The following is a 12,996-nucleotide window of genomic DNA, read 5'->3' as shown; positions in this document are numbered from 1 at the left end:
TGTGAGTTCAAGGCCAACCTGGTCTACAGAGCTAGTTCTAGGACAGCCAGGGCTATACAGAGAAACCCCGTCTCAAAAAACAAGAGGGGGAAAAGTGTACTATTGAGCTCCATAGGGGGTAATACACCATGAATGTCTATCTTAATAATTTTTTCTCTCATCCACCTGAAACTGTCCAGCTCTCCTATTGGAGAGTGAGACTGGGAAATCCCATTACTAGGATGGAAACCGAGGTACCAGAGATGTCCCCTAGCAGCAGCAGGATCATTTAGCAGGGTGCTTTAACTGTAGCCTTTTGCATTCCTGCATCCTTTTATTTATCCATTCCCCTGCTGTGGTCTGCCCCACTCCAGATTCTACAGCTGCTTTGTGCTGCAGAGAGTCTGGTGCTCCACCACTAGCCTGAGAGGCTTTCTCATGAAACGGTCCCATTGCTAAGGACAGCCCGGTGCCTGTGCTCAGACTCAGGATCATTCTGCCTAGAAAGCCTGAATCCTGGGGCATGGCGCTTGAACCAGTCTGGAAGGACTAATCTGGATGTTCCAGTCTTGAAACCAAGTCCGGGCCAGAAGGTTATCCAGGGACACAGGCGCCCTCTGCTGGGCCCCCATCTGCTCTGCTTCTAGTCTTGGCTCAAATGTCGCCTCCTCAGAGTCCCTTTGTGATGACTACTCTTAGAAGTCAACTTGACTACATCAGTGGCTGGGTACACCTGTGAGGGAGGGATTTTTTTTTTCTTTTTTATTAACTAAACCATTTGAATTGGGAAGACCTACCTTAAATCGGGATCTTTTGAAGTGGAAAGTGTTGTTTGTTTTTCACTCTTTTGGGGGGCTGGCCACCCAGCTCCCAAATAAATCACACACAGAGGCTTATTCTTATAAATGTCCAGCCTTAGGTTGGCTTGTTTCTTGCCAGCTTTCTTTAACTTATCCTGTCTACCTTTTGCCTCTAGGCTTTTCCCGTTCTCTTACTTCTGTAAATCTTACCTTATTCTGTGGCTTGCTGTGCAGCTGGGTGGCTGGCCCCTGGATTCCCCCTCCTTCTCTGACTACTTCTTTTCTCCTCCCAGATTTCTTCTTCTATATATTCTCTCTGCCTGCCAGCCCCACCTATTTCTCTCTCCTGCCTCACTATTGGCCATTCAGCTCTTTATTAGATCATCAAATGTTTTAGACAGGCACAGTAACACAGCTTCACAGAGTTAAACAAATGCAACATAAATAAAAGTAACACACCTTAAAATAATATTCTACAACAGTGAAGATCCTTTAATCTGGGACATACCTCCTGCTGACAGCCTATATAAAAGACACGGAAGAAGAAGAAAGCTTCTCTCTTGGTCTGCCATCTCTGGCAAATCCATCCCTTCACTGGCATTAGAATCTACTTCTGCAAGACTGGCATATACTGAAGACCAGTTGAGACATCCAGCTTCATACACTGAACAACTATCGGATTACTGGACCTTCCATTGGTAGACAGGCATTGTTGGATGAGCCGGTAAGCTATTCTAATAAATCCTTTACATATGTAGGTGTAGATACATTCATTCTATAACTTCTGCTTCTCTAGGGAACCCTGACTAATATGCCATCCTGTAAGTGAACTCTTTATTTTTTTCTGATTGCGTAGCATTGTCACAGCTTCTGGGATGGCTTTCTAATTTTTACCACTGTAATAGATCTCCTTCAGCATCCTGAGGTGGGCTGGGTCAGCTCTGTGTACTGTGGGATCTGCAGTGCAGAGCCCAGCACCTAACACGTTAGGGGTAAATGATCGATCTTTATGAAAAAAAAAAATCACAAGATGGACAGGTAGTTCCCTTTATCACCCACAGTAAGATGAGCACTGAATCTGTTCATTCTGTTCTGCTTTTCTTGTTCCCCTTCTTTTCCCCCATTCTAAACCATCCTCACACTGGCTGCTTTGTTTAAAGTCCTGAAGCTGCCTAAGGAGTCCTGACTGAATTTGCTTTCTAGCTCCTGTTTCTTAAGATGGTGCTGTGGGGAAAGGCAGAAAGGAGGGGCCTTGAGATTGGGGAGAGAGCCCCCTGAGAGCACCCAGAAGGTAACAGGATTACCGGGGTGTGAGGCATCTAGATAGGCTGCCCTTTCTCCCTCTACCCCAGACGTCATTGTTGCTTGTGGATCCTGGTCACTGCAGGTGTCAGTAGCCACGACAAAGCCCTGGGTGATGTGACTGAACCTGTGTCATGCTCAGTGTGGAGAGTCTTGACTCCTAACTGAAGTGAGATTTCACTCTACCCCTCAGGGATACACATTCCAGGATAGATTAAATTAGATGTCGTTTCCCCCCTCCCCCCCAATAAAGAACTCCTAGGTTTACCGTGTTCCCCTCAGGGGCAGGGATATCTGCAGCCCCTCAGGGAACATGCCAGCCTTTGTTGTCCAGGAGCATCTTCACAAGGAGATTGCCAAGGAGAGGACTTCCGGGCACCCCAGTGGTCTCAGGGAAAGGCATCTTTAAGCAGATCTTTCCATGACTTCTCCTGGAAAGTAAGGAAACATTTCTTCATGGGCTAGAGAGAACTCAGTGGTTATCTGAGGGTATACTGCTATTTCAGAGGCCCCCAGTTCCATTCCCAGCATCCCAGATAAGCGGCTCACAACCACCTGTACCTCCAGCTTCACGGGGACCAGACACCTCCTGCCTTACTGGCATCCTGAAGCTGGAGTTACAGGTGGCTGTAACTATAACCAGATACAAGTGCTGGAAACGGAACTGCCGTCCTCTGCGAGAGCATAATAGGCTATTAACCACCAAGCCACCTCTCCAGCCCCTCTACCATGCGATAGTTTGTTGATGGCTCTTTCCCTCTCCGACTGGAAAGCCAGAGTCTCAGGGAGAGCCCGAACTTAGAACTTCCCTCAGCGTATTTTTGTCCTAGCTTTTGGGTGACAGATACTCACCTTGTGGGTCCATCATCTGTCACCACCTTCAGATACCTCAGGTTTTCAGATGACAATTGCTATGGACAGAACCTCACAGGCCTCACACCAGGTTGCTGTGATTTAGGACCTCATGGTGGCTGAACAAACATCTCTGTGTTTACCCCCTCAGTGAGGGAGAGAGACCAGGCAGGAGTCACAGTTACACAATTCACAAGTTTATTTGGCCTAAATAAATACAACCTGAGAACATTCATTTCAGTGCCCTAAACACTACCTCTCCCCTCAAAACAGCCCATTTTGCAGCGTCTGTTCTCAGGACAGGCTCAGAAGGGTGTTTACTCAGGGCTGTGTTAGGCTGAGCTCAGCTGTGAAGGTAATTAAACTTCTGCCTTGGGTTTGTGTCTGGCCTGTATCCCCTTGAGGCTCCTGCCATGGCTTGGATGGTTTTCCTTATGGGTTTACGTGCCGGAAGCTTGGTCCCTAGTTAAGATGATGTAACTCTTTAAGAGATGGATCACACATGGAAGGTGAAGGCCAGCGGGTGCTATGGGATGGTCTGTATGTCAAATTGCTCTGATTGGTCAATAAATAAAACACTGATTGGCCAGTGGCTAGACAGGAAGTATAGGCGGGACTAACAGAGAGGAGAAAAGAAAGAACAGGAAGGCGGAAGGAGTCACTGCCAGCCACCGTCATGACAAACAGCATGTGAAGATGCCGGTAAGCCACGAGCCACGTGGCAAGGTATAGATTTATAGAAATGGATTAATTTGCCGGGCGGTGGTGGTGCACGCCTTTAATCTCAGCACTCGGGAGGCAGAGCCAGGCGGATCTCTGTGAGTTCGAGGCCAGCCTGGGCTACCAAGTGAGTTCCAGGAAAGGTGCAAAGCTACACAGAGAAACCCTGTCTCGAAAAACCAAAAAAAAAAAAAAAAAAAGAAATGGATTAATTTAAGCTATAAGAACAGTTAGCAAGAAGCCTGCCATGGCCATACAGTTTGTAAACAATATAAGTCTCTGTGTTTACTTGGTTGGGTCTGAGCGGCTGTGGGACTGGCGGGTGATAAAAATTTGTCCTGACTGTGGGCAAGGCAGGAAACCTCTAGCTACAAGGGGGTCCTGCCCTCAGGAGTGGATGGATGCTGTTCCACAGTCTTCCGATGCTTGTCTCACTATATGGTTATGCCTGCACATGGACCTGCTGTGTGGTGCCAACTGCCATGAAGCCCCAGCATAGCTAAGTACAGGCTGGTTCTGTGTTCTTAGTCTTCTAGAATTGTGAGTTAAATAAACCATTTTTTTTTTCATCAAGTACCCAGCCTTGTGTATTTTGTTAAAATAACACAAAGAAAATTAAAACAGACACCCGGGGCTGGCAAGATTGTTCATGAGGTAAAAGTGCCTGCCGCCAAGCCCCATGACCTGAATTTAACCCCCAGGACCCACACGGGGAAAGAGAAAACCAACTCCCTCAAGTTGTCCTCTGATCTTCCCATGTACACAAAATAAATCAGTGCAATGGGCTAAGACAGGTCCTGCCTGCGGGGTGTGATGCGGCCGCTGAAGTACCTGTCTCCACTGCCTCCACAGTCTACGGCTCAGAACTCTGCGGGCTTGTCCAGCCTTACAGAGAGCTTTGTCCTCTGTAACAATCACCATTTCCAACGTCTGACCCTGGGAGTAGTTTCCCCAGGGAAAGGGGTGATGCTGAGACAAAGCTGGTAAATAGGGAACTATGTCCTTCCCCCCCACCAGAAGGCTGAATGAGGGAAGAAACAGAGCCCCCCCCCCCCATCCCCCAGGTATTCCCTAGGGCCTTGGCCCATGAAGAAGCCGCAAGTTGGGTAGTCCACTGTCTTCTTTCAGCCGGGTCAGAGGTTTGGGTCCATGTTCTCCAGATCAGAGTCTGCTGCCTCGTCATCCTGGGACTCCTAGGTCAGAACCAGAAAGCCAGTCATAGGTTTGTGCCCATGCCGTTCCCAGGGCCACAGCCTGAGGGCCAGGACCTCTTTCCTTCCGTCTCCATCCCAAAGGAGTCAGTAGAAGGATTTGCCGTCTTAGGGGTCTACCTACCAGGCCTTCCCTTTGTCCTTCTAAGCCTGCCCACACCCAGAAAGCCCACCTTTAGGTGACTCCTTACCAGACGGAGGCCCCTGCCCTGCCGCAGGGTGGCATAGAAGTGCAGCACTCGGGAGTCACAGCGAACCACCGTGGGGTCAAAGTCCAGCACGCGGAGGCCCTGTAGGCTGCGGGCCCTGGAGAGGGCCACATAGGCTTGACCACTGGCAAACACGCGGCCCAGAGAGATCTCCACACAGTCCAGAGACATGCCCTGGGTGAGGGAGGGAGGGAGAGTCAAAGCCAACTTAGCCTGAAGTCTCTTGCATTCGAGTGACTTTTAATCAGCCTATCCGGAATCTCAAACAAGGGAGAGCTGAGTATTAGTTGGGTCTGAATATGATGGGCGTGGGGAAGCAGGGGACAGGAATCCAGGGTAAGAGTTGAGGGACCGGTAAGAGAAAGAGCTCTAGCAATGGTTTAAACAGGTACAGAGCTAAATCTGTACGGAGCTAAACTCCGTCCCTCCACTAGCTGTAGTTTTTTTTTTTAGAATCTTGGTTTTCTGCCTAGACAACTATTACTGGTTGTCTCTGCACTTCATATGGTTGTTATAGGGATTAACCTATTCCGGTCATGGTCAGGAAATGGTAGAGGAACGCCTAGAAACGGGGAGAAGAAAGTAGACTAGGAAGTGCACTAGAAAAGCTTAGGGCTAGGGGTGTGGCTCAGCTGGTATATCATGCTTGCCTAGTAGGCATGAAGGCCTGGGTTCAATCCCCAGCACCCACGTAAACTAGATGTCGGGGTGCATACTTGTAAAACCAGCTTTCAGGAGACTGAGGTAGGAAGATCAGAAGTTCAAGGTCCTCTATAGCTACATAATGAGTTTGAGGCTAGCCTGGGCTACATGAGACCCCATGGAAAGAGGGGAAAAGGAAGATCGGTAGGTTTATTTTGTTCTGATCTGGAACATTCCATCCAAGGGCTATTCAGTTCCCCCTAAAGCCTTTAAGACACATTCCAGAATGTCCCAGCATATCCTGCCCACTCTCTGCCCTGTTTTGCCCACCCCTGCACTGGGTAGTCACCTGGCTTTTGTGGATGGACATTGCCCAGGCCAGCTGTAAGGGAAGCTGCTGCCGGCTGAGGAACTGGCCCCCAGTGACCTGTATCGTCCAGCGGTCCGTGCGGATGACCTCGGTGACCCCACACAGGAACCGTACCTGGGGAAGCCCTGAGGAAGGCATGGAGAGGTCCCACCTTTTAGCCACCCTATGACTTGTCCTGCTGTGAAATAAACCCAAGCAGTACGACTCCCTCCATCATCACTTACCTCTCCCTTCTGACTCAAACCCAATGACCACTCCCCGGGCTCCATTCACCAGCCCCCGAGACACTGACAAGTTCTTCACCAGCATGACCTGCAGAGGAGGAAGTGCAGGGATGGAGGGGGACCCTCCTTGTGCCTGATTCCTCTCTGGCACTTAGGGTTCAGAGAGAGAATGAAGGCTATCATGGAGTTGAGTCCCAATTCTGAGCATGACTCCAGCTGACTGTGACCTCTCGGACAAGCTGTTTTCCTGGAAATATCTTGGCCTTATCTTGTGTCAGAGGGGCTTACTAGTCATCAAATTTGCCTGGCAAGAAGGTGGTAAAGCAAGGAGGGTAGCCTGCATCCCAGGACTTTGAGAAGAGTTAGATCTAGCTGGGTGTGGTGGCGCACGCCTTTGTTCCAGCACTCAGGAAGCAGAGACAGGTGGATCTCTATGAGTTCAAGGCCACCCTGGTCAACATAACAAGTCCCAGGCCAGCTGGGACTACATGGTTATCCTGTTTTAAAAAAAAAGAGGAGGGGGGATTACGTCTGCTGAGAAGACCACAAACCTTGAGGAATAACACCAGCTCCTGCCTCCTCTCTTTCAGCCATGCTTGCATCCCCCCTGTGTGCCCCGTGGACAATGAGGAAAGTCTACCGTTCTTGCCCATCCCATAAAGGAGGAGTCAGAACCTGCCCTCTATAAGGCATACTACTATAGACCACCACAGGGGAGCCATGCCACCTGGGAGCTGAGCTTCAGAAAGGGAAACTGACTTGCCCCAGGTGGCATGGCTTGACAGGGCTCTTGATGTTGAAGAGAGAAGGGGAAAGCTGAAGGCAGGACAGTGGGGGAAAGTGGACACAGTAGGTCCATCAACTATCGAGTGGCCTTGGTAGAGTGTTAATAATCAGAGATCCCCCACCCCCGCTCCTTTCTCACCTGAGCCCCCAGCTTTAACTGAAGAACACGGCTAGCCGGACACTGGGCATCCAGGGTCCGGGCTAGCTCAGGCTCACTGTCGATAGCCTCAAAGTTGTGTATCTCACCTGAAAGAAAAGGAAAATTGGAAAAACTTATTGACTCGTGACTCCGCTTGCAAAAATGTATTAGATCAAGATGGTTCCTGGGAAAGGACTGGGGCAGCTCAGCTGGGGCCTTGGAATCAGCTCACCACAGCTTTTGGGTGAGAGTTTCGTCTGTAAATGTACACAGAACATGGGCCCAGGTTTTTGGGGATGTGTGTGTGTGGGGGGGGCGTTGACGGCCCCTCCCAGCTGGTTTCGCCAGCCCAAGCTTTCTGTTTACCTGGCAGCTCCTTCAGCCGCTTCTCATTGGTAAGGGCCACATCGTCCTGGTGGGTACAGAGTCTTGTGGCGACAATTCCATCTCTTCCCACCTTATGGGCAGCTGTGGCCCTGAGCTGGCGGGTCACTTCATCTGAACATCTGTGGGGGCTGCACTGTCAGACCAGAGATCCCCTGGACACCAGAAAAGGTGGGGGCAGTATGGTCTGCTGCACAGGCCAAGCCTTGGGACCCCAAAAGGGCACCAGGACAGGATTTGTTGCTACCCAACCCCCAGCCAGTCTGCTTGTCCCTCAGATGTGGACAGTGACATGGGAATAAGAATGCTGGACTCTGAAAACTCCTGTGTCTGCCCCAGGAGGAACTGGCCACCTCGGAACCCACAGTGCTCCTGAAGAAGCAGGAAATCATGAGGGAGCTCGGGCCTGAGGTTTGCAGGCCTGGAACAAGACACTGGTGTTGATACCCTGTAAAAACCATCTATTCTGTCATCAGACTGGCCTTTAGGGTACAATCTTCTAGCCACTTGCCTACTGCCTTGGCTGAAATAGCTAGCCTGAGTATTTTTTTTTCTCGTGTGTGTGTGTGTGTGTGTGTGTGTGTGTGTGTGTGTGTGTGTAGAAGAGTGCTTGCACTTTTACAGGCTGGAAGTAAATGTTTTACTTTTAGCCTTTTTTCCCCCTGAGACAGGGTCTCACTATGTAGGTCTGTCTGTCTGTCCTGGAACTCTCTGTAAACCAGGCTGGCCTCGAAATCACAGAGGCCTGCGTCTGCCTCCAGAATGCTGGGATTAAAAGCCTGTGCCACTTTTATTTCTTTGTTTGTTGAGACAGGTCTCTCACTGAACCTGGAGCTTACTCACCAGGCCAGCAAGCTCAGGAATTCTCCTGTCTTCACCTTCCCAGCACAGGGATTTACAGGCATGTGCCGTCACTCCCAACTTTTTACGTGGGCACTGGGGAATCCAAAATTGGTCCGCATGCTGGTATAGCAGGCTCTTTACTGACTGATCCGCCTCCCCAGCCTGCTCGCCTATGTTTCTATGTGAGGTATGGTATTGATGGTAAGTTTGTTGTTTGGTTTGGTTTAGTTTTTTTTTTTTGTTTTTTTTTTTTGTTTTTTTTTTTTTGAGGTAGTGTCTCCCTAAACAGCCCAGGCTGGCCTCAAACTCACGATGCTACCTCAGTCCCTTGCATCCTGTGTGCTGTGTGCTACAGTGCCCAATGCTATAACATTCTTGACTACATTCTATCCTAAGTTGTCCAGTGTCCTGTCCAAATCTTGTTTTTCTGTACAGACTACTTGCTCCCGAGGACGAATATCTCTCCCACTTCCCTAGACCCAGCTGTGGTTACCAAAGCCTGTAAATCTAGGACCGAAGGCGTGAAGGCAGGAGGATCATTAGTTCAAGGTCATCCTTGGCCACATAGTGACTTCTAGACCAGCCTAGGCTACACAAGGCCTGCTGCCCCCAAACAAACAATATAGACCCATCCTTGCATCCTCATCCCATGGGCCCTTTTCCAGTACCCACCTGCCCAACCTCACAGCTTGCAGCAGAGAGATGAAGGTCTGATCTGCCTGTCTCCATACCTCAGTCAGCTCCAGAGTCACTGGCACACACCTCCTCCAGCTCTTGGCCTGGTGGGGCAGGGTAGAGGTTAAGTCAGGGAGCAGAGAAGACTCCCCCCAGAAGCATAGGATCGGAGTCAGGGTATAACTCCCCCAAAAGCACAGGTCAGGGGCCAGGGTGTGGCCAGTACCTGGAAGCAGAATCGAGGGTGCTGGGAGCCTTTGGTCACTGGTGGCAACTGTAGGAAGTCCCCACAGATGATGAGCTGGATCCCTCCGAATGGCTTCTTCTGTTGCCGGACAGCTCTGGATAGGAGCAGAGAATGCTTTAGAGAGGTTGGGTGGGCAGGCTCCTTGGGGACATCACCAGATTCAAACCTCAGTGACTGCCCTTGCTGTACATACTGACCTGGCCACAGCTTCCAGCTTGTCAAACAAGTCTGCCTCTACCATGGAGATCTCATCAATGACCAACCGTTGGCAGTTCAGCCAGCCCTGCCGCACACCTGGCCGATGGGCCAGGGCCACACACTGGGCCAGGGGAGCCTGACCTGAGCCGATGCCTATGAGTGACACTATTTAGTCTTTGCCGAAACCCCAGCTCTCTTGATCTCTCTCTCCTTTCCCATAGGCTCGCACTTACCTGCAAAGGCATGAAGGGTAGTGCCCCCGATGTGGCAGGCTGCTACCCCCGTGCTGGCAGTGGCCACAGTGCCAGTAGGGGGCAGGGAGCCCAGGATATGCTTCAGCAAATAGGACTTTCCTGTCCCTGGACAGTAGGCAAAGTCAGGATTGCATGCTCCTCCAGGCCACCCTAGGGCTACCCCCAACCTCCACCCCATTCTACCTCTGTTACCTGCACTCCCCGTGAAGAAAATGCTCTGGCCTTTCAGGACTGCACGCAGCACAGCAGCCTGCTCCTCGGAAAGCTTCGGTTTGCTGGAGCGCATGCTCAGCTTCTTCACAGGCAGCGGCCACCTTGGAGCTTCCTGGAAGGAACAGGGCTATCTCAGAACCTTCTGCTATGCCACTTGGTCAGTATGCACTGCAAGACAGCCCTTTGCCTTGCTGTTGACTTCACTTGGAACTTTGAGCAGATCTGGTTCATCTGGAGTTCGTCCCAACAAATACTAGCCTCCACCTCCGGCTTTTCACCAGTTCGGTGCCAGGCATCTTAGATGGGTGACCATACCTGATTGAATCTCAGATGCCGTACGATGGGCATTTCAGATCACCAGCGGTCCCCTTAATACTGCTGACCACCTTTCCCCAAACTTAGGCCTCCTGGGTCTCTTCCATCCTCAACAATGGCACATCGATTCCCTTTCTGGTCCTCACCGTACTAGGCTTTGATTCTGTTGGCTGCTTCTCCGGAGAGGAATCTGGAGCCCGGGTGGCCACAGCACGCCGCAGTTCCTCCGGTTGCACTGGACTGATGGTGACAAAGTCTCGAGGCCGCGGGCCCAGCAGTTGCGCGCGGGCAGAGGCGGGTCCTGGCCCGGGGGCAGCCGCCAGCTTCAGGCGCAGTGTGCGCAGGAAGCGGCGCAGACGCTCCGGGGGACAGTCGGAGAGCAGCAGCTGCACTGAGCCAGCCCGGGGGACACCATCCGCTGGGAGCCGCAGCGTGCTGCGCCCGGCCGCAGCGAAGCGGGTGAAGAGGCGCACGGCGCGCAGCGGGAAGCAGCGTGGGCGCCCCGCAGGTCCCGGTGCCTGCAGTCGCAGCATTAACTCTCGGCGTTCGTTTCGACCTAGGCTCAGCTCGGCAGTGCGCAGGGCCTGGCGCTTGCGAGGCTGCCCTCCAGGACTCAGCTCCTCCACGGCCACCCGGCACCGCAGCTCCGCGTCGTCACATTCACCTGTCGCCGCCTGGGTGCTAGAAAGCATCTCCAGTGTCTCTGCAGGCGTGCAGAGACCGGAGCACACAAGTTATGGTAAATCGGGATGTTATAGGTGGTATGGATGCCGTGACTAACAAAACAAAACACCAAAAACCACAAAAAAACAAAAAACTGTCCAGAACACTTAGAGGGTCAAGGAAGTTGTCACTAGTAGCAGAAGGAGCCACTAAGATACTACAAGCACTCTGGGGCGAGGAGAAAACAAATACTCTAGATATGTCCTCTGCTGCAGTTCTTGGAGCGGTGGAAGGTGGCGTCAAATGCGCTTAGGGCTGGCGAGCCTCAGTTGTCCTGCAATGGCCACATCAGAAAGGGATTCCTGCTCAGAAAAGCCTGCTTGAGGAGACCCACCCAGGCCAGTGTGGGACTCGTCAGGGACCTGTGAAGGAAGCAGAGCAATCACACATTGGGCGATGGGAAGAAAACTGGCTGGAGGTGGAAACAGGCTGAGACAGGCACATCCTCTTCATCAACTAACTAGTAGGTATCTGGGTCAGTGTGATTCCCGTGCTTTGGAAAGGATGCACGTTTAGCTAGAGAATTTATGAAACCTCCGGGCCCAGTAATCCACTGTCTCTCCGTCCGACCCACTCATCTATACCTCTTCCGTCGAGGATCCCTAAAATAAACCCGTTCTTTGCCTCCCACCTCAGGGATCCAACTCACTTGTTGCTTTCGGAGGAAAAATCAGACCAGAACCGGCCGGCAGCAAAGCTACAGTACTAAGAACATTCAAATACTGGAAATAAGAAAATCACCCTATCGCCGGCCTGGTCTTTAAATTCTCTAGCCAATCAGGGATAGGGGCGTGGCCACAGGCGGGCCTTCCCTCGGCCTTCAACTCTGGGTGGCTTATTGTGCTGGAGGAGCTTGCCTTTGGAGTTACACGAGTGGGCGTGGTGGGTAGGGAAGCCGCTGCGGCTGCGCGGCGCGTGGCGTACTGTCACCCAAAGCGGCTCTGAAGATTTGAGAAGCCTTCTATTGACACTGTCCCCGACACCTGATTGCTTGGCCTTAGGGAAAATCTCCCTCGTCCCTTGCACATCCTGTTCCACCCACAGAACCATTGTTGTCTTCTGGGAAGGCCATTTCACTAGCCAGCCAACTCGGCTTCTTCCCTCGTCCCCTGATTCTTTTCACTCTTCTCTGTCCTCCTAAGAATTATTCTATACACTTGTCTCTTTTACCCTGTCGAGACCTGTGGGTAAAGAACTTTAAGACCAGTGTCAGGTGTCCAGAGAGTAGCGAACGAGTCCTTGTCTTCAGGGAATTCTTACTCCTCTTGTTGCGCTCAGAGAATTTAATCTCTTTCGGTTGGGGTCTTGCTACACTGTGTAGGCTGGTCTTGACTTCCAGGGCTCATCTTCCTTCAGCCCCTCTAAGTAGCTGTGACTACAGGCGCCTGACACGATCCAGCTTTGAAAACTTACTTATAATTATTATTTTTCCCTCACTGAAGTTTGAAATTACCTAGCTGGAAGGGTGAGTCGAGCCACCTCATTTTACAGATAATGATAACCACTACAGACTAAATTGCCACCCCCCTCTTTGTTCTCCCCTTCCCCTCTTCAGGATATCGTGTATCCAAGGCTGACCTCAAACTTATCAAAGTTGCTACTTGCAGGGACATGACACTGAGTTTCTAATCTTTCTAAATGTGATTCCATGCATCTACCACCACGACCAGCTAGTTATGAGGTACAAAATGTACAACCATAGTTACATTCTATATTCAAATTTTTTCTTCTTTAAGAATGATATTATGTGTATGAACGTTTTGCCTGCATGTGTACCACTTGTGTGCCCGTTGAATGCCTTGCAACTGGTGGTTGTGAGCCAACCATATGGGTTCTGGAAATCGAACCCAGGTCCTCTGCAAAACCAACATGTGCTCTTTACTGCTGAGCCATCTCTCTAACCCTCAAAA

General features: G+C 51.0%; 1 protein-coding gene across 1 annotated transcript; it reads right to left on the bottom strand.

Moving 5' to 3' along the window:
* Positions 1-4,786: 4,786 nt before the first annotated feature.
* On the bottom strand, positions 4,787-11,088 carry Pif1 (PIF1 5'-to-3' DNA helicase). The gene is made up of 12 exons (XM_059266987.1): positions 10,510-11,088; positions 10,028-10,160; positions 9,815-9,940; positions 9,581-9,734; positions 9,363-9,477; positions 9,134-9,240; positions 7,601-7,740; positions 7,235-7,341; positions 6,310-6,397; positions 6,065-6,210; positions 5,056-5,247; positions 4,787-4,846 (listed from the first exon to the last, which is right to left on the bottom strand). The coding sequence occupies exons 1-12, from the start codon at positions 11,053-11,055 to the stop codon at positions 4,787-4,789; spliced, it is 1,914 nt and encodes a 637-aa protein (XP_059122970.1). The 5' UTR covers positions 11,056-11,088.
* Between the last annotated feature and the right edge of the window lie 1,908 nt (positions 11,089-12,996).

This window comes from Peromyscus eremicus, chromosome 7, assembly GCF_949786415.1.
Source record: "Peromyscus eremicus chromosome 7, PerEre_H2_v1, whole genome shotgun sequence".
Lineage (NCBI taxonomy): Eukaryota > Metazoa > Chordata > Mammalia > Rodentia > Cricetidae > Peromyscus > Peromyscus eremicus.
Note: the sequence above shows the minus strand (reverse complement) of the source record. Positions and strands in the feature narration are given on the sequence as shown.